This window comes from Phragmites australis, chromosome 13, assembly GCF_958298935.1.
Source record: "Phragmites australis chromosome 13, lpPhrAust1.1, whole genome shotgun sequence".
Classification (NCBI taxonomy): domain Eukaryota; kingdom Viridiplantae; phylum Streptophyta; class Magnoliopsida; order Poales; family Poaceae; genus Phragmites; species Phragmites australis.
The window spans coordinates 30,719,152-30,740,948 of NC_084933.1; the positions used below are offsets into that span (position 1 = coordinate 30,719,152).

At 43.2% G+C, this 21,797-nt stretch overlaps 1 protein-coding gene across 1 annotated transcript; it reads left to right on the forward strand.

Annotated features, from left to right (window-relative positions):
• The first annotated feature begins 6,424 nt into the window (after positions 1–6,424).
• Positions 6,425–10,880, forward strand: LOC133888068 (zinc finger CCCH domain-containing protein 32-like). Its single transcript, XM_062328175.1, has 3 exons — positions 6,425–6,816; positions 8,338–8,448; positions 8,657–10,880. Exons 1-3 carry the CDS (start codon positions 6,688–6,690, stop codon positions 10,508–10,510), a joined length of 2,094 nt encoding a protein of 697 aa, XP_062184159.1. The 5' UTR covers positions 6,425–6,687; the 3' UTR covers positions 10,511–10,880.
• The last annotated feature ends 10,917 nt before the right edge of the window (positions 10,881–21,797 follow it).

The following is a 21,797-nucleotide window of genomic DNA, read 5'->3' on the forward strand; positions in this document are numbered from 1 at the left end:
TTCTTTCCCTCCTTTTTCTTAAAGCGTTAGCGTAGTTGGCTGGTCTGCTCGACCGCTATGACGTCGAACAGTCCTTCCTTGGTTTGTTCTTCCTCTTCTCCTTCCGACCAACCCCTTTAGAGGGGGCAGGCTGGTCGGAGGTTGACCGTGACTTGACGTCAATCTGACGCTCTTGGGTCTCGACGGCCTGTGCGCATTTGTCAGCGAGTTCGAAGAGCTCGGTAGTGATTCGAATTACCTTGGTGGCCAGCTTCTCGACAATCTTTTGGTCTCAGACCCCTCTCTTGAAGGCGATGACTACGGATTCACCTGTGATCCTTGGAATGTTGTTTTAGCGCTCCGTGAAATACCAAACGAAGTCTCGCAACAACTCACCTTATCGATGTCTGACCTAGTACAGGTCATCCTCAACCTCGAGTCTAGCATAGGTTCTCTGGAAGTTGCCTAACAAACGAGACGTATTACGTACTAACGAGGCACCAATGGATTAAACATGGTCACTTAGGCATCCAAAATTTCTTTAAACTAAACTGATTGAGTTATCTGCACACCCAATGTGTTTATCTATCTACATGGGCTAATCGATATTAGCACATACGTCAAAATTTTGGAGGTCTGATGCAAGTATGTAACTTCAGAACCCTCAAAACAAACAGTATTATCTCTTGCAGACCACATTTAAGCATAAGGCTAATGTGCAATTGTCGGTGAATCAGGAACCAGGGGTCCCCGAATCCCGAGGCCAGGCCAGCAATCCGTCACGTGGCACCTTCCCGCGGGGTTCATCTCCGCGAGGTACGAAAAAGGCTAAGTCCCGGGAGAGGACGCTCGGGACTACAAGCAGTGGTCCCCGAGTACCCGGATTCCCCGATGATCTGCGAAGACTAAATGACCGGGAAGAGAGTGCTCGGGGAGGTGAACAGTGGCCCCCAAGCACCTAAGTCCCCCGACGACCCCGAGCATCCGAGTACCCCGAGGACCCAGGGAAGGTAGTTCCGGGAGAGAGTGCTCGGGGCTGCGAGCAGCGGCCCCTGAGCACTCGGTTCCCCGAGGATCCGAACAGTCAATTCCGGGAGAGAGTGCTCGGGGTCGTGAACAGTGGCCCTCGAGCACTCGGTTCCCCGAGGACCAAGAGAGGGCGTTTTCGGGAGAGAGTGCTCGGGGAGGTGAACAGTGACCCCCCGAGCACTCGGTTCCCCGACGGCCCAAGGAGTCTCCCGTCGGTGGCCCCCACAGGGGTCCAGCGATGAGGTGTCAGCTTGTGAAAGGCCCGATGCCGCATTTAAGAACGCGTGTGGCCTGTCACCTCCAACTATTCCCACCACGCTCGGTGTCAGTCCCTGCCATATTCTGGTAGAAGGGCGTGGGGACATTTAATGCACGGGTCCCATCCCACGTTATCCGGCTCGCCTCGGGATAGCTTCGCAAGGCTTGAGGCGCCCCATCTACCGCCCTGCTGTGGCAGGTGTACAAGACCGAACGGGCACGCCGGGCCGCTCTGCGGCTACCCGGTGGGCTGTCTCCACGGCGCTTGTTGCCAGCGCCATTATGACGACTGAAGACCGGGCAGGGGGCGCGTTTTCAACCCCCCGTCACTTCGCGCAGATGCCATGATGACTGCTTTTCCATTTATGGCACCTTGGAACTCGTGCCCTCCCTTTCGGGGCAAGCTATCGCCGGCGGGTATTTAAGACAGCCGGTAGGCGCGGACAAAGACAGGCGAATAGAGAAGGTGAATCTCAGTGACCCAAGGTGAATTGAAGGACAACGCTCGAACTCTCAGACACTTGCTCAGAGATCGAAGAACATCTTCGTACAAGCATAGAAGTTGAAGAACAAGGAGCCCGAAGCTCTAGGATAGACAGACATTCTTGTAACCAGCAACATTCCTGAGAGACATTCTCATGGCATTTATAGCATCCACGTAGGAGTAGGGTATTACGCTCAGTGCGGTCCGAACCTGTCTAAAAATCCCTCCAGTGCATTTACTGCATTCTGCATCAGATCATTCCCCACCACCTGCCATTGCATTCATATCCATTTATTTCTCCAGCAAACATATTCAGAATCATCCCCCCGGCCGAATCTCAAAAAGGGGTCTCTCAGAATCCCTGCGATAGGAGTTAACCCTCCGACAGCAATATACAAACAAAAAATAACCTGGAACAAGACATTACATATCTTCAGTCCATTCTTAACAAAGACAGGAATCAAGTTGAAGGAAAGCTGGCCAACTAACTTGATTTGCACAATAAACACATGTCCATATTGCACCTAAGAATGACCCCCCCCCCCAACATATACACAAAATAATCACATGAGCAGCCAACAGTTTATAAGTTTTAGAGCGCTTCATCATCACAATCCATAGTGCCACCTCCTGTACTAAGCTTAGCTTTTAGAAGATGTCCACAGTTTCATCTTACATAAATAGTTACAGCCTTGCGGGGGGAGAAATCTCCATCAACCACCAACTAAGTATGCAAAAGGTTAGTGGTTAGATGAGAAGCACACTAGTCAGTGAAGTAGTGCTTGGCGATCCAACGATTCATCCACTTACGACGATGCTCAGCACTCATCTGCACAAAACCAATGCTCTGTGGCTTGTGGTCGTAGAGCCAATCGAGTGCGACCAGCAATGCATCCTCGGAGAAGCCAGGGAGGTTCATGGCAGCATTGTACACATCGGGATGTGCCTCAGCGTGGACGGTTGCCTTGATTGCACCTACCATATCCTTGACAGCCTCGGTTATGCTATTGAAGACGATGGCCTCATCCTCTATGATCATGGCCCTCTTCCTCTTGGAACCAGCCCCACTTGAGGAGTCCTCCCTTTCCTCCCTGCCGATCCAACAGCAGCCTCCTCATAGGCATTCGGTGGAGGGGTGTTGGTGTTGGTGTCATCATCCGTGGACTCTCCAATAACCTCGGGAAAGATAATCCCCGCATTGGTGACAGTGAAAATCGGATCAGCCTTGCCTTCGCTCTCCACCTCATCGGAAGGAGCTCCCAATGGCTCATTGGAGCCCATAGCATACCTCCCAGTGGCCTATCCAACAGAGAAGATGGAAACCATATGCTCATAGTTCTCGAGAGGAACGTTGAGGTAGTCAACATCAACAGGGTGATCCTACAAATAGAAGTGGTATTTGTCAGAAAATAGATTAAAGTGTTTCACACTGAATTCAGTTGTGATGCATCAACCTTGATGTGGCCTTTGTAGTGCTCGTCCTCTAGTACGATGGAGTTTGTGTTGTCATCCCATAAGACACTGCTGATATCCCGCAGCTTGCATATCTTCACCCACCTTGATCTCCACTTGCGAAGGTGGTTGTACACCTGACTCTCGCTTACCTTTACACCGCACTGCTTAGTCACTTTTCTTGCAACAGTGTTTAGGTGCACCTCCTTGAAGCCCTTATCAGTCCGCACTCCACCTTCAATCAGCGCAACCAAATGGCGCAGCATCATGTTGGACATGTGAGCTGTCCACCTCAGTTGATTCCTCACCCCACCGCCACCCCCATGCTCAGCCATCACCTGCAAAACTCAGTAAGTATTGCACTTAAATGAGCTGCAAACTCAGCTGAAAATAGGACTAAAAACTGCACTTAAATGAGCTGCAAACTCAGCTGAAAACAGGACTAAAAACTGCACTTTAAATGAGCTGCAAACTCAGCTGAAATCTGGACTAAAAACTGCACATAAAAGAGCTGAAAACAGGACTGAAATCTGCACTTAAATGGGCTGAAAACAGGACTACAAACTGCACTTTAATGAGCTGAAAACAGGACTACAAACTGCACTTTAATGAGCTAAAAACAGGTCTACAAACTGCACTTAAATGAGCTAAAAACAGGACTGAAATCAACACTTAAATGAGCTAAAAACAGGACTGAAATCAACACTTAAATTACCAATAATACATAGTTAGTTACATATAAAAATAGTCTATAAACCATTGCAAAAATAGAAGTACTAATTATTACACGGTGTCATTCACACACGCATGTTACCCCTATTGTTCCACATAGCTAGTGCTCACTCGTCCCTCTTTGCTGTCCAAGAGTTGTTGTCATATGCAACATCATTATGTGCTTCGAGCTCCACAGGTTTTGGAGTCCAGTCTTGTTCCCCAGGGACACACTCATCTGGGCCGTGTGTTAGGATCCAGTTGTGCAAAATGCAGTAAGCTAGCACTAACTTCACTTGGGTTTTGTACGGGTGAAACGACTTGTTGTACAGAATTTTGAAACGATTCTTCAATACACTGAAAGCCCGTTCTACTGTGACTCTAAGAGCCAAGTGCCTCAGATTGAATAATTCCTTATGGTCACGAGGGTTGTTCCTTCCACCATATTCCTTTAAGTGGTATCGGTAGCCACGATATGGTGGAAGGAACCCAGGACGAACATCATATCCTTCATCGACCAAGTAGAATTTACCTGAGAAGGGTGAAATTGTGTCCAAGTAAGCACATTTTTACGTTAACTAAAACTTTGTTGTTACCTAATGACCAACACTTACCCGGGGGCACCTTAAGCTGTCATCCCTCTCTAATGCGTCTGCTAGAATGATGGCATCATAAGCAGATCCCTCCCAGCCAGCTAAGACAAATGTGAACTTAAGATCAAAATCAACAACAACCATGACATTTTGTGTAGTCACCCCATTCCTACCCCGAAATGCGGCTGCCATGCTAGCTAGGACTCTAGCTAGCACATGAGTTCCATCTATAACACCAATGCAATCCTACACAAGAGTAAGAAACAATGATAGTTAACCACTACGGCAGGCAAAAATAGAACCAACAACTACGTAACCTAACACTAGTACCTTGAAATATGGGTTGAACCTGCAGCTGTTTGCAATTTTTGGGTGCACATCGTTGGACAGTGGCCGAATCATCTCTCCACGTAGCTCCCCAATAGCATACAAGACTTCTTGGAAGTAACGACTAATTGTTTCCAAACCCCTTCTAAAATTCAGCTTTATCAACCTAAATCTACAATTGTGACCAACCACTTGCAGGAACAATTTGTTCCTCAATGGAGCTATGAATTGTATCTTTAAGCAACCGCCTTGTTCTGAGTAATGTGCATAAGTGAAAAAGGGGGCTCTCCTCATGCGAAGTTGTTCTACACAGTGCCGATCATCATTGTGGAAAATAAACCTAAGGTTTTTCATCTTAATTTTATCTCTTTCAGCTAAGGGACCATAGGTGACGGGTGCTTCACGATCTGCACGTCCATAGAAAACAACGTGTACGCACACATTGTAGCAACTACTCCGCAGCATGAGCAATTATTTTACACCGCTTGACAGCCAAATCATCCATCTAACCATTATAAACAAGAACAAATTGTAATTATATTTAGAAATATTCATATGACCAGTAGTAGCCTTTCAGCTTGATCTCACACAGCAACATTTCAAATCACATACACAAATTACCTCGTTTCTTCACAGAGACACGCAGCAAGATCCACTCTTGCACCTTCAGAGTTCCCTGTTGTAGATGTTACTCCACCTTGATTACCTGAAATTTGCAGGAGCATCAAGATGCTAGTAGTGCAGCAAAATTAGAAAAAGGTGCATTCTTTTCACAAGATAGCAGGCTAAAAAAAATTGATCCCAAACGCCCTAGTCTACTAATCCCGAACACCCCGGCCTCCCTTTCCTGCCTCTCTCGGATCCCCCTCCTACTAATCCCGAATCACTTGCACATCGCCAACGCGCCTCGTCCAGCTCCCCGGCTTCGTGCTCCCCCGGCGGCGGCACGCGCCCCCGGCGGTGTCGCTTCCCCGGAGCCACGCTCCCCCGGCGTCCTCGCTCCCCCGGCGGCGTCGTGCTCCCCCAGTGGCCTCGAGCTTCCCTGGCGGCGCCGCGCTCCCCCCGTCCCGCCCGCTCGTGTGGATCGAGCCCGGACTTATCACAATCCGCTCTGTGCGGTGGAGGCGGCGCCGGGGAGGGGGTCCATTTGCCCGGAGGTGATTAGGGTGGATCCGCTTGTGGAAGGCGGCGTAGGGAAAGGTGCACGAGACAGACGGTTAGGAGGGGGTAATGCGAGCGTCGTTCTGACTGGTGGACCCCCGTGGCAGTGCTGCATCTGTTCGGCCTGGCCTGGGAGCGAAGGCCAAGTCGAGCGTAGGTGGGATGCAGGTTGACGATATATTTTTGCACGAGCGAAAGCACCTCTGCACGCTCCGTCCTAGAAACCAAACGGTCATCTTCTAGAGTGTTTACGCGGATGCAAGCACGGGACCGACACAAGCACAGCGGATGCAAGCAACCAAACACGCCCCAAACAGCCCGAAGATGCATCCAGTGATGCGAGCAGGTGCAGGTACCGAACAGCTGCTGCCACTCTAGTCCGTTTCGTTTCGTTATCCCCTTCCCCGTCCCGCTTCCCGTGCCTCCCCTCATGTATCGTCGCGTCGCGCTGTTTTGTTTAACCCGCAGGCAGAGGCGGCTCCAACCCAGTCCACACGCGCAGCAGCCAAGGGCGCAACGCGAGCGCAAGCCCAGCCCGTCCGGATTCTTCTCCTCGCCTTCCCCTCCCCAACCCTAGCCTACGGGGCATAGATCTACCCCAGCCGCCGCCAGCCTCGCCGAGCCCTAGCTTCCCCCGTCGCGCGGGTCGGGTTAGGGGAGCAGGATCCCGCGGCCCCCCACGGGACGGGGGCCATGGAGGTGGACGGCGCCGCGGCAGCGGGGGCGGCGGCCGGCGCGAAGCCGCTGACGCCGGAGGAGGAAGCCCTGAGACGCAACACCGACTGCGTCTACTTCCTCGCCTCGCCCCTCACCTGCAAGAAGGTACGTCGCCGCTTCGACGACCGGTCTTCTCTTCCCCCGCGCAAGTTTCTTTGGTTTCTGTGGTGCCATTAAAGCTTATAATTTTTGTTAGAGGTCGTGGGTTTGGTCTGGGTATGATTTCTGAGGTAGGCATAGGAGAAATTTCGCGGTGCAACATCGATTCTCTATGGTTTTGGACGCATCTGTGCTGTTTAATGGCGATTTTGATAAATTGAATCCAGCGGTGCAAGCTTGTGCCTTTTCTAGGTCTGTGATGTTTGTGATGCTAGAGCCAGGTTAAGTTGTGTTATCTAGTCGCGTGATTGACATTATAATGGTTGAATTATTGGGAATTGAAAACCCTGGGGATCAGAAATTAGTGCGCTTTACTATCAGATACGTCTCCAGCACATAATTGTTGCTTGTGATGATACAACCTTTCGATGTGGTGAAGGTTTTGACTGGAATTTTTGGTGCCTACAGCCTCACTAGGATTGCTGGATTGGTACAAGCTGCTGATTATTACTAGTGTCTCTGGAAGATTACTTTATCATAATTTGATATTCCTCACATGATTTTGCATGCTCATACATGGTGTACACTACAATATGAAACCAATAACTGTTTGTATAAGCTAACAGTGTATATGAAAAGTAAACTTTTGCTCCATATTTATCCAAAGGCACGATATGTGTCAGAAGACCTTCATACTTGGTTCTGTTGTCGTGTTGATGTCTCTGTTTCTTTCATGCATAGTTCACATCAATCAAGGTAATAAATAGCAGATAGTGGGGTGGTAGCAGATTGGTGTCAGGGTAGCAGATTGCGGATAGCGGGCGATATTGCGGACACTATGTTCCAATAGCGGACTTTTAAAAATACTCCCAATTTTGAGTATAGATCATGATATTTGACTTAATAATATGGTAAAATAGCAATTAGCAACTAGAAAACAAATAAGTGACAAATCAATACGAAGTTACGAACATATAAGTATATAACTTAAAAGAAGAAACAAACATCAAGTTTCCCTCATAAGTCTCAGTAATGGAAGTGCTAAGTCCTAAATCCTGCTAAGTCCTAAATCCATAGATGTAAAGGCAAAGCAAATCAACGGCATCCGGAGGCTGGAGCTGACCTGATGAGCAAGGCTAATTGCTATTGCAGCCCGCGATAGCGGCCCGCTAACAGCTATTGCAGCCCACGATAGCGACCCGCTAACTGCTATTGCAGCCGCTAAGTTACAAACCGCTATATTTGGCATACTACCTTGACGCAATAGCGGGAGCTATAGTGGTCGCTACGAACTCTATTTGTTAACTTGGTTCACATATTGTTAGCTTCAAACGGTGGGCTCCTTTCAATATTTAGCATCACATTCATAGTTGGTTATTGGATTTTGTCGTTAAGTATTCAACCTCATTCCGCAATACTATCCCATCAATGAAATCTTAACGATCATGCATATTTGTGTGCAATTCTTTCTTTGTTAACTTCCGACCAAATCATAATTTAATTATGTTTTTTTATTTCTTCCATCAGGGGAATGAGTGTGATTTTCGTCACAGCGAGGGTGCCCGGATGAACCCTAGAGACTGTTGGTACTGGTTGAATGGCAATTGTTTGAATCTGAAATGTCCATTTCGCCATCCGGTACGTCTCTTTTCGTTTACTATGAGATTCATTTTAGCATTTGCCTAAATTAACTACGAATGTTATGCTGCTGTTCGTCACAAAATGACAAGTCATGCACATAGAAGCCCCTATAGCTCACTTAGCACAGGGTTAAGATTGCCTGGACATTTTATTAGTTAATTTTTTTCTTTCTGAAGTTTAATTTTGCTTACTTTACCTTGTCCAGCCAATTGATGGTTTCTTTGGTGCCCCAACTCCTGGAGTACCTTCTGTTTCTTCACACTATGGTGCATATAACTCAGGCAAGCAGATGGTCCCATGCTATTACTTCCAGAAAGGGAGCTGCTTGAAAGGTGATAGATGCCATTTTTATCATGGACCGCAAACGGCTGGTAATAATCCCCCGGAACAGGTGATGAAGGTCTCTTCCTTTCCTTTGGAACAGCCCCAGGCTCAAAAGAATGAGGAGTCCACAGAGCCAAATAATTCAATGCAGCAAAGTGCTCCAATAATTGGTGACAGGTCCAAAATGACAGCTGATTGGTCTTTGGTCCATGCTGCCAAGGCTGGTGTAGCTACAGTACCTTCTGAACTTGCTTCCAATGCAGTGAAGTCTAGGCTCAATTCAGAGAAGGTACCCAATACTACACCAGCAGTAAAGAAAAGCTTCACAATTTCCGAGGAGGATCATCCTGTGTCCTATCCGAACCAGCTTCCTGTGGGAAGTGACCCTATCCAAGATTGGAACCAGGATTACCAAATGCCTCCTGCAGATGACCTGCCGCAGAACAGCAGGGAGGCTGATGATTTTTTGGGGGAGTCTTCGCCTGGTTTTGATGTTCTTGTGGACAATGATGCAGATAGTGCTGCTTATTTACATGATGAGGAAGACTTTGGAAGGGATATGTACCCAGTAGAAGACTATGAATATGCTCCAGCTGATTTCGATATTCATGCCCATCATGAAAGGGAGCAGTTCAATGGAATGGGCGAGCATAACCAGATTGGGCAACTGTATGATGGCTATGAGAGGAAAAGGCGTAGATCATCATCTGAGAGGAGCATGGACAGACCTTTCCATTCAGATAGAAGGTTTCTGCACAGAGAGATTGATCATGCTGAGATGGATAGATCAGATCTACGTCATCAGCTCCGCAGGAGAAGAATAAATGGTTCTTCAACAGCCATTAGCCCAGAACGCAATGGAGAGCAGCACTGGAGGGATGAACACTATAGGGAAAGGGCACAAGATGGTCACCACATGCGCAGAGATCACCATCAGGGTCCACGAGGAAGCACTCTGAGCGCCCGTCTTCAGAGCAGAATAAAGCTTCCTGGAAGATCACGTGATAGAGTTGACACTCGCTTTGAGAATGAGCAAGATAGAAGGCGACTCCGGGACAGATTTTCTCCAGTTAGGCATGTGGATTTTCACGGGTTTAGGCATCGGGAGGCAGGACAACATCATGAAAGGAGCCGGTGGAGACTGAGTGAACTTGCCTCAAGTGTCAGGCATGCAGATGGCAATTCAGTTCACTTTGCTGCTCAGAAAAACTTAGGAGAGCCTAGGAAGGCCAATGGAATCGTGGAATCTGAAGCATCTCTTGATTTTGAGGGCCCAAAACCCCTCAGTGTCATCTTGCAGAGGAAAATAGAGGCCACAGTAGGCAATACCTCATCTTCCAGCTATGAGAAATCTGCTGAGGCTGCAGTTAGGCAGCCTCGTTCTCTGGTTGAAGCTGGGAAGAAAGGCTGTGACAACATTATCAGCGCTGAAGATTACAAGAGTGCATCAGGCAATGAAGAACATAAGAAGGATGAGGAAGATCAGATCGCTGTAGAGGATCAGGGGCAATCTTCATCTCATGGTGACAAATTTGAGATGGAAGATGTTACTGGAGTGGATGCATTGGAAAATCAAGAGGCAGATAACTATGACCAGAGAGAGGGCGAGTCTGACGACTACGAGACAATTGAAGGCCATGACTACAAATCTGAAGATGAAAACGTGTATCAAGACAATGAAGACTTCGACGACGATGACGATTTTGCCCGGAAAGTAGGAGTTGCTTTCTCTTAAGCTCTATTGCACTGTCATTGCTTCTGTTGCTTGTGGCAAAGCTGAAGTGCTTGCTTTGCTTAGTGCATCTCTTGGATAAATTCATGTGGTGCTTTATGTTTCTTTTTTCAAGTTGATAGTGATAAAGACTGTTGTTTTCTGAGGCTGATAACTTATAATTATAGGTCAGATATGAAGCGAGGTAGCTTTCATAAATGATATTAAGGCTTTACATGTAAAACTGCTGACTGTTCAGCATATCTGATCTATCCTCAAACATTGTATTGTATTAGGTTCCTTACTAACATCAGGATATTTCTTCGATCAATTTATGTCCGAGATGGAGAATATAATCAACCCCCTTTTGGAGGGGGTCTTTTGTTCACATTAACCTTGGTGTCTCTTTGCGATTCTTCAGAGATTTTTCAATATTCTTTTTTGCATTACGAATTGGGATGTCATGGTTAGAATCTTTGCGAAGTCTAAAAATCTTTCAGGCTGTGAACTCGAGTTTTGAGTGCAAAATCTCTGCGAGTTGTGTTGTCTTTCTTCTTAAAGATGGCATTCTCTGCTGGAGTTGGTGATTAACACATTTTTTTAATAAAGCGATTAACACATTTGAAGAACACTCAGCAACAGGAGCTGAGGAAATGTCAATATGGAAGGTGTTCATTCTTGACCTTTCAACAACTGTATCTGGATCAATGACGATCATGTTATTCGAAGAGTATTGTTTATCTATCCATCATTAGTTTAGTTTGCCGTTAAGAGTCAACTGTGTGTGTACGATGACTTGTTAATAATTCATAATCGCCTGAAGAGATCCGCACGTATTGGAGAGCCCTGCTTCTGACCAGAATAACATGGGTGAAAATATCAAGATAATGGCCAAAACCTGCAACCTGGATACTATAGTTGCAAAAATAAGCCTCGCTAACAGCGGATTAGTATATCACGCACTTCTAGTTTCAGATGCGACGCGTGAGGCGACTCGGGCGAAGCGTCAGAGCAGAGGCAATTCAACTGGCACCCTCGCCTCCGACGGCCTCCCGGCGTCGGAGAAGGAGGATGGCCCGGTCTTCTCGGTTAGTATGTTTCTATTTTATAGTTTAGCTTGTTAGGTTAGGTCTTAGGTTGTCTAGTGAATTTAGCGTGAGATCTATTGGTGCTTTTATTTTTCTATGGCTTCTCCAGCTATGTGAGGTAAGTATGTGTGAGGTATACCCATGTGTTGGTGTATATGCGTATGTTGTGTTGTATCTACGTGATGAGGTGCGAGTTTTCAGTCCGGATTGATGATGTGCTCGTCGGAGGCTCCGGATCTCCCTTCCGAGTTGTTAATGTGTTCGATTACGTTAGGTTCCTTTTTGACCTGTGAGTTTGTCCGAAACATTTATCATCCTCAATACATCATAGCTACGAGATGTTACGGTTGGTGACTGAAAAATTTTATGATCTTTAATGGTCTTTTCTCGTTAGTGCAGAGTTTAGTTCTAGTTCGTGCGACTATGTTTAGTCATGGTGGATCGAAGATGAAACTCGGGATGCGGATGGCAGGACCAGTATTTTCTCTGTGTTTTTTTATCCCAGGTTTCTATCTTGTAATGTGTTTGTACTACTGATATAATGAAATCACCCATTCTAAAAAAAAAAAATTATCACGCCTTCTCACATGGTGTTGCGCTGGCTAAAATCTGCTAAATTATCTGCCGGCACATTCAGCATGTACGACGGAATGCTTTCTCTTTTTCTGAGTGCAAATCATCAGGCATCTTCGCCTGCCTTGTGTAACTAAAATAATAGTGCCTTTGCAGAAATTTGAAGAGATTCAAGTTCTGAAGAAAATCAGCTTATGAGAAGTTTTGAAGAAAATTAGTTTCTGTTATCAAAATAAATTTGCAAAACGTGCGTATCCTGACGCATAGAACCTACTTTGACATTGCCCATTTTTTTTAATAATATTATTTTATACGTAAATTTCAAAAATAATACACAATTTACGAAAATTTAAAAATAATACCTATTCATATCCTGATCCCACTAGAAGGGGTTTTCGTGTCCTCGAAACGTGAAAAAAAAAATTCTTTTTTGAGTTCTGGTCACGTGAAAACATATTTTCACATATTGAAAGCTCGAATACAGTTTTTGCGTCCTGATCGCATGAAAAACATGTTCGCATCCCGAGCACACGAAAACATTTCTTTTCGAGTCCTGACCACGCGAAAAATATGATTTGCATGCTAAAAAATATTTTTAGCGCAAAAGAATATTTTGCTTTTGCATTATGCTAATTAACTTATTTGTTGTACGGATTGTATGGAAAATTAGAAAATGTATTTAAATTTTATTGCATGCATGCAAAAACTATTCAGTGGAAGTTTTATTTCTATTGCCAGAAAAGATATTTAGAAATATTATTTCACATTTTTATTTTACAATTCAACTTATTTCTTATACAGAATAGAAAGATGAAAAAAATCGTAGAATCACTAGTTCAATAATAGGACGTAGCTGATAAATATTACATATGCTGATAAATATTATATGGAACGTAGCAATTTTTGTCGTGCCACAAATGGACCCTAATCATGTAGAGATGACGAAAACAAATGTTGGCATGTACGACACGCATAAATACTAACTTAATATGCCTTAGAGAATGAAAATAGCCCGAGATATATTTGCCCTTTCTTTGTGCATCAGGGCCTGTCATCTTGGTGCGACAGGCTCTCTCTAGCTTTCTTTCTCTCTGCCTCGCATGCTTCAGCCGCGACGCAGTCCTACGCTATCTTCCTTATGCGCTCTTGCCGCTTGAGGCGTAGTTTCTCTTATTGTTCCTTGTACTCCTAGCATTCGTAAGCTTGCCTCCTCCACTGCATGTTCATTTTGACTCAATGCCTTTTGTGCTTATTTTCCTCCATGTCTAGTCATTCCATAAAGTCACAGATAGTTAGAGGAAACTAGACAAATAAAATAAGAGAAAAGATTGGTAATAAAGTGAAAAAAAAATGTATGGAAAGTGGCACCAGAGTGATCTATGTCGCTATACCAGTGAATATTTATACGGTCCATGTCGAGACGGGTCATACTAGTAGTTGGTACACATGAATAAGCGTCTGTCATATCTGTAGGAGATGTTCTAGGACTCGCGGAACCTGCAAGGGTGCTAAGCACAGCGACGGTTCGAACCCCTGGGGGCTGGTGCATAAACTGAGTGCATGTGCATGACTTGGAGCTGGAGGACGGAAAAACTATGCGCAAGGACAAATGAGCAGGGATTCTCTATAAAAGCTGGAAAAATTGTATCATTAATGATTGACAGAGATTCACTGTGAAAACTGTTGCTTTCTGTGATCATCTCGTTCTGCAAAAATTTAGCAAAGAGTTATAGTTGTGTCTACATGGAAAGCAGTGAATCCTAAGAGAGCGTTGTGCTTAGAAAAAGTGTATTGGCGAAATGGTAAATCTCAACCATTTAATTGATGAAAAGTAAAGTACATCACATATAAGACTTATCGTAAGCATTTATTGTCTGCCTATGACTACGGTACATATGGCAATACGCACCGCTCGTACCCTATTCCTACACAATCTATGATAATTTATAATGGCATGTAGTATCCTATCACTAAATGAAGCATGCTACATGGGAAGAAAGATTATCAGGGGCAAGAAATCATACATTGGGTCGGTGGAAAGTATGGAGCCTTCTCATCTAGATACTCATAGCAGATCTCCTGGAAGTTGCATCCATGGGGTAGGGCTTGCTGCACATGTACCCTTGTGCTAGTCCTCGTTCCACAGGCTCCGGCACAGTCGGTAGGCCGCACACTCATTTTGGAGGAACCTTCATGCTACCGCACGTACCAAGAAATAGTGGCAAGAGAGAATAGTTTCTTGCTTGCTATCATACTGCAATTGCATCATGGCATGCATGCCTCATGCGCTCCTATCTCCAACTCCAGCTCCCTTTTCTTATGCTCTGGGTTTTCATTTCTCTTTCGCTTTTTGTCCTTACGCTTGTATCTGTCAAGTATGTCACACCATAGCTCATAATGGCCGTGTTGCCCTTACCCTTGTCGGACTCAGACTTGGAAGCCACGGATGGGATTGTGTTGGAGATATAGTAGTTGGTTAGTATGCATTGGAGCGTATTTGTCCTTAGGTAACCCTTATATAGAGTACATGCTCATGGCCTATTTTAGATATCAATGATACAAGGATAGAGTACTGCCAACAATTATGTGTGAGGAAGAGTTATTACGATGGCAGGGTGGGTGTCAGGGAATCCTACCAACAAAGAGAGAAAAAGGCATGCCGCATCACTTGCACGTGTATTCTGATTGATAGGGTCGAGGACGTTGAAAGCGGAAGAGATAAGGTCACACACGAGTGCTTCCTCATACATGGAGGGGTCCATTGTTCATCGTGAACGAATAGTCCAAACTAATGAAATGAAAAGTTAAATAAATTACTTTTATTAAGCATAAAAGTAACACAGACTACTCCTGACCCCTGCCCCCACCCCTACCCTGGTCCTACCTCTGGCATGCTTTCGCCTACATGCTGACATTGGAACATCTACCTCCTCCACATCCTGAGGATGCTCTTACGCGAAAGGTGTGTACCAATTGGGCGCATGGCACTCACGTCTGGGCAACTGATGAAGACTGTAGGTGCCTTCTGCCTCCTGTTGCGTAGCCTGAGGGGGCGGAGGTGCACCATACAATTAAGAGGAGACCATCACTTCGGAGGCCCCTCCGTAGTCAAAGAACGGGTTCCCACTGGAGTGCGATGAACTCCTCAAAACCTATGTGGTCGTCTCCATGCGGAACATACCTGTATTATATTGTGTAGAAACATGTGAATAGTGTCACATAATGTGTAATAAACCAAAAATTATAGAATAAAGAGTAGGCACATACCAGGTGTAGGAATAAACACAGGGGCAACATCAAACGTGTGATTTATGTGAACCATACTTGATCCATACTTCCAAGGAAAATCATGATTTTTCATAATTTACATCTTCGTTTTCTTATGCAAGTTCCATTGATCTATGATGATAGTTTTAGAGGACTCATCATCATCATCATAGTCGTTTTCATCATCCTCCTCCACATTTGCATATTGCAATAAAGATTATTTCTCGTGTATCGTGTTACGGTCCATGTTATTAAGATCAACAACAAATTCTTCAATTTTCTCCCCTACATTAGGCTGACCCTCAACCTTTGCCGCTTGTCTATGCACAAAAACCTTTGCCTCAGTCGTATGCTGTTGCTCAACTTTTTCTCTCGACACTGCATGCCCCCGCATATCCTCTTATTTTGGAGGTGTAGTTGCAACTACTACCTTTATACACTTCTCTTAGACAAGCATGCACCACTATATTAAACTTAGCCCTACAACGACTGTACCATTTCAACCATTTTAACCACTTGTCCATCTGATACACCAATTTGAACTCCCAATAAACTGGATCTAATGTACGGTTCCACATGCAATGCACCGTAACAGAATAAATATCAGGGTCCAACTGTAAATAATGGGTAAACCATATTCTCATATCCTTCATCCTTGTACCCTCAGGGTTTGGGTGATCAATGATAGTAAATAAAAAATTGCTCTAATCAACACGCGATAGACCATTACAGATTTGACCATTTCCATAGAAAACTCTAAGATCTATAGTGTTGACATAACTGTGACATAAAAAAATTGAATAAATTACCAAGTTAATTTCATGTGAATAATTTCAAATGGAGTAAACAATTACTATATTTCTCTAAATTGCTTAATCTATCACTCAATATCAAATTTTGTGAACCCTACATGTACCTAATATAATTTCTCGTAACCTAAAATGTAAATCATTCATTTTACATATATAATTAAAAGTTTACATCTCTAATTAAACTTACATAGATCTATAACAACATATTACTAAATTACGTAAATCTAAAACAATATTAAAAAATTACCTAAAAAACCTATAGTACTCAAGACATATACGTGGCATGACATAATTTTCAATGAAATAAAATTATTCTCAGCCTAAATAAAAAAAATTATATCATCTTGGATTATAATAGTACAAATATTAAAAGATTACATAATTTACTGTATATTCAAAAACTGTATAAAACCAGACTAAACTTGGAACAAATGTCTCAAATAAAATTATATGTTTAATCTGTCTAATATGTATAACATACCACAAATACCCCAAATTAACTTGCACATCTATGATACCATTACTAAATCTATAATTAATTTTCCGACTCGTATATCATAAGTAAATATTGTATACGTGTAATAATTATAACCTAATTTTTAACAATATCTACAACTACCAAATATCTAATTATAAAACAACAATACTAACAAAAATACATATTTTTTTTACCTTCTTTCTTGTTATCCTCCACTTTTTCCTCCTCCTCCTTCCTTTCCCTCTCCCCCCTCCTTCTTTTTCCTCTCCTTTTTCCTTCCTCCTCCTGTTCTTCTTCCTCGCTTTTTTCTCTCGCTCTCTTAAAACAAGCGCTCAGCCGAACTCGTAAATGGCACCAAGGGGAGGATGGGCTGTGCAGCCGGGATAGGACTGACAGTTTTCATGCCACAAAGATGCGAAAACATGTCATGTGTCCGGTTATCGTCGCCCAAGGCCACGACTACTGACATGTCAGTAGTTTTTGAGCGCTCAACCCGCGACAACACTTTTTCGAGCCCTCATGCCGCGAAATTCCCTTTTTCGCACCACCATGCTATGAAATCTTGCTTACTGTGCATACGTGGGAATTTCATAGGTGTTTTCATTTTTCTAGGGCGTGAAAAATAATTTTTCGGGTTCCTGAGACTCGAAATCCCCTTCTCGCGGGACTAGAACATAAATAGGTATTTTTTTTTAATTTTTGTAATTTGATATTATTTTTAAATTTACCAATAACATAATAATATTTAAAAATCTGACATTGCCTACCTGATTTTACACCTTTGGCTTCGATCAAAATTTGTCAGCCGGTAAAATTGGCCAGTATTCCAGCATTTTGTTACACTGAGTCACAAAATGACGTTGATTTTGTAGGAGTACTACTGACGTGTTTAGTTACAACTAAATTTTCCAGAACACCTAGAAAAATTTGAAGAAAAAACCCCACAAAACATCTCTCTTACTTAAAAAATTGCTAGTGAACGTATCATCAGTGTTTTGTTCTGCACCCCCACCCCCCCGATTGGTCTACTCACGATTTATTTCCTCCTCGTTCGCCCGGTTTTCTTCGGCGCGCCTGCCCACCCGCATCTCCGCCCACTGGCCCACATCCTTCCACATCCCGCATCTCTCGCGTCGCTCGTTCGTCGTCGCCTCCTTCCATTCCACGTCACCTCCGAGATCTCCAAGTTGCCTGCCTACTCTCTGCTTGCCCCACCCGCCTCCATTTTCACCCGCAACCTCCTCACCACCGTATCCTTTCACCCGTCGCATCTTCATTGACCTCGCCATCCACGGGCCATGGCTCCACCCCACGACGCTCCACTCTTCCTCCGTTCCTCCCTTCCAGGATGCAGTGAAGAGGCAAACGCAATCGGAGAAGGCAAGCCGGCGGTGGGACAGTCCTCCCGAGACGCCCCGCCCATCACCGATATGCCCTATCCCATCGCCGAGGTAGCCTACTCTAGCGAATCCTCTGCCTGCTGTCAGCTCTGTGCCTGACCACGCTGCCACCCGTAAAAGGAAGACCACGCCGCCGCACCTCCGTGCCCTACAGCCACCGCCCATAAAAGGACGACCTCGTCGCTGCCCGTAAAAGGATGACCTCGCCGCTGCACCTCAGTGCCCTACCGTGCCGCCTCCCATAAAAGGATGGACCCGATGACGACATCATCCTCCCGGACCCTGATGGTGGCATCGTCGTCAACAAGCCCGTGGTCGACATCAGCGACGGTGAGATCTTGAGGGACGACCCGGACAGCCTAGGTTCGTTCTTTTCCATCACATGGCAATTGCATCGTGATCTGCAAAGCTTCTCATTATCTTGCTCGGTGGTGAGACCTTGAGCTAAGCGTGATTGATTCGTGTTCTGTTTGGAGTAGAGAGTGGGTGAAATGTTCCTTGCTGGTTCATGAACAGTTTGTGCCTTTTGCTTGACGTATCGTAAGGTAAGGGCAGCAGTTGGAGACTTGCTTTGGGATTTTCTTTAGCAATTGGATATTTTGTGTAGGGAATTTGAGGTCTGCTGTGCTTATGATCTGTAGCGTTTGCCATTTGACAAACAACTTTGACTTAGGATTGAGTTGTAGGTGTCTAATTCCTTTTTTTACTAGATATCCTGATTCTGATCATATTACTTTTCCTGATTATGACCAATGGCAAACATAGTTGTTCGATAACTTATCAAGTTTTAACAATTTTACTGCATATCGATTGCGGCTTAATCTATGGTGCTGTACATATTACATGAATGCTAATTTTGTTATTTTTTAGATGAAATATTGTGAATTCAAGTGACTGTTCTTTAACTATCAACGATCTTTTGTATTTGTCTTTGTGAAAGTCATAAAATTTACACAAGTTATTATAACATAGTGTACACAAGCATTTTGCATTTACAAATTACAATAATTAGACAAAGAAAGCATATACCATTATCAAACAACTATGTTTGCCATTGGTCAGCTTTGGTTTGCATGGTAAAGGAAGAGCTAGGCTTTGCTCTCTTACAAAGACATGTTCATCTCTTTGGAATCAGTGTTTATTGATCTTTAAAGTAAACACTGATTGCGACAATTAATTGGAAAAAACCATATTATACCAGTAAAATATTTCACTTCTTGATTCTTGGAAATATTTCAAGATGCATATTTGTTTCAGTTGTGCTGCAGAAAACATAATTTTGCCTTATTGATCCTCACATATTGCTTCGTTATCATTCATCTCTATGCCCTTTTTTCATGTAAAAATTGAAAGTTCCTTTTTGTTTATACTTTTGTCTGCTGCTACCACATAGCAGACTCCTTATCGTCCGAGCTGATGACAAAAAAAAGAAAGAGAAGTGATCAAAGCAAAGTGGGACATGCATGAAGAACATCCTCTATAGAGAGATCTTTACGTCATAGGTGAGGTATTGTTTGCTTATTTGCCAATTACTCTTCACTACTCATGCTTTGCTTTTTTGAATTCTATTAGCTCATTTCTTTCACCCATTACGTCATATTGTGACAATTTTTATGGAACATAAATTCCAATCCGCTAGACTATTACATGTATACAATTGTATTGCAATGCAATTCATATCATTTTCACATTAAAAGCCTTTTATCATTTCAATCTGGTATATTTGACCAATTATATGTAGGAAAGCTCATGTCAAGCTACATTAGTTATTGTGGATACATATTTCAGTTCGATGGAATCGAAACATAGTTAAATGCTCGTGCGTTGCAACGGGAATCAAAAATTTTCACGAGATAGTACAGATGATAGAAACATATTCCAAAATAACATAATGACGTCCTTGTTCTTTTTTGTCTAAATTTGCATGCGTCGTGAAACATAGTTAAGTGTTCGTGCGTTGCAACGAGAATCAAAAAATTTTACAAGATAATACAGATGACCGAAACATATTCCAAAATAACATAACGATGTCCTTGTTATTTTTGTTTGAATTCACATGAGTAAAATTCCTGCTATAGTATTAAGCCTGTGATTTTACTCCACACAATGTTGTTCCATGAGACCATAACTTTCGTCCTATATGATTAACTATGAACTAGCTATTTTAGTCATACTAGGATTATCCTTTTTAGCTTGTAGGGATTAACAGTGTTGTAATTAAATTAGGATGGTTTGATTTTTCTTTTTGCAAGGTTCATCTCTGCCTTCTTCACCATGGACAAAACATGAATAGTCATCTAGCTTCATTGGGTTGAAAGCATTATCTATAATTGGGGTTGATGCTTCTCGACTTTAAAGCTTTGCTATGATAGCATCTGCATCAGATGAGATAGAGCATCAGTTGGAGCCCCCAAGCTATCCTAGCCTTATGTTGTCATTCTTAGCTCTTATGATCAGATATCGTAATTTAAACAAATAGACACTTTTTTTGTCAAACATGGAATGTATATCATTCAGCTGCTGATGCGTCCTTTTAATATGCTAATATTCTCTTTTTCTAGAAAAACATATGAGCACTTGAGCATAATAAGGTGTGGACATCAAGTTTATCAACAAGTATGTGCCTCTTGTCCCGCTGAACTGGGCACAAACCAAGCATGATTTCTAACATTGCCATGCATATTTTATGTTCCGGTTGTGCATAGCGAAATACTGTTTTTAAAAATATGGGCTGACAACTTGGTCATTGTTGGTCTTTTCAAGTTTGGGTCTTTAGCGAAGTATTTGATTCAATATTCTTTACTTAGGGTCTTTAGCTAGATTACTATTTTAAAATGATGTGTTGTGCATTTCGAGATAGACCAATATGAACTTTGACATGGGTGGCTCGACACACATGATGTCCTCCTTGCTCCCTGAACGTTGAAGTTCACCAGTTACTCCACTTCAAACATAAATCATGATCTTTTCATCCGAGATTAGTCATATCTGTGCATAGCTTTGGGTCATAATATTTATATTCATATAATCATCATGTTTGTACATAATCTTACGAACTCTCTTATTTATCATAATTGTTGTGTGACTTCGAACGACATCCGAAATATAAAAAGAAGCTTTATGTCCAATTATAGGCAAAAAGTTTGATACGTGGCCTGAGATAGAGTATAATATTTCATAGTACAAGTTAGTACGTGTAAATTGGTATGTTTTATTTCGTTGTTTATTTGTATCGTGGTTTAGTTTCTCCTAATGGTAGTGACTATTGTTTGCAGATTTTATTGTCAATATGTCAGCACGAACACTTTGTACTATTTGCTTATGACTATTATACTATTTACCGTTTATTTTGCTTATGACTATTATACCTTTTGTTAAACATCATCTCAGATGTATTTTACCTTAATATAGTTCTTCTCTAGATCGTATTAGTCTCAATAATACATTTGATTGTCATGTTCAGTCATTATTTCTGAATAACTGTCTTGACAATAAATGACACTAAACATTTGATGCAGAAGTATCGGATACTTTTAAGTTGTGATGTTGCTATTTGTTTATTTACTCTGTCTTTAGTTTATTTAACATAAATGGAAGCTGTCAAATAAATTTGATTATCATGTCAAAGTCATTGTCTAGGATTTTGTAGGGATTTTACGGGGAAAGAGACAACTCAGAAATTATAATGTGCTA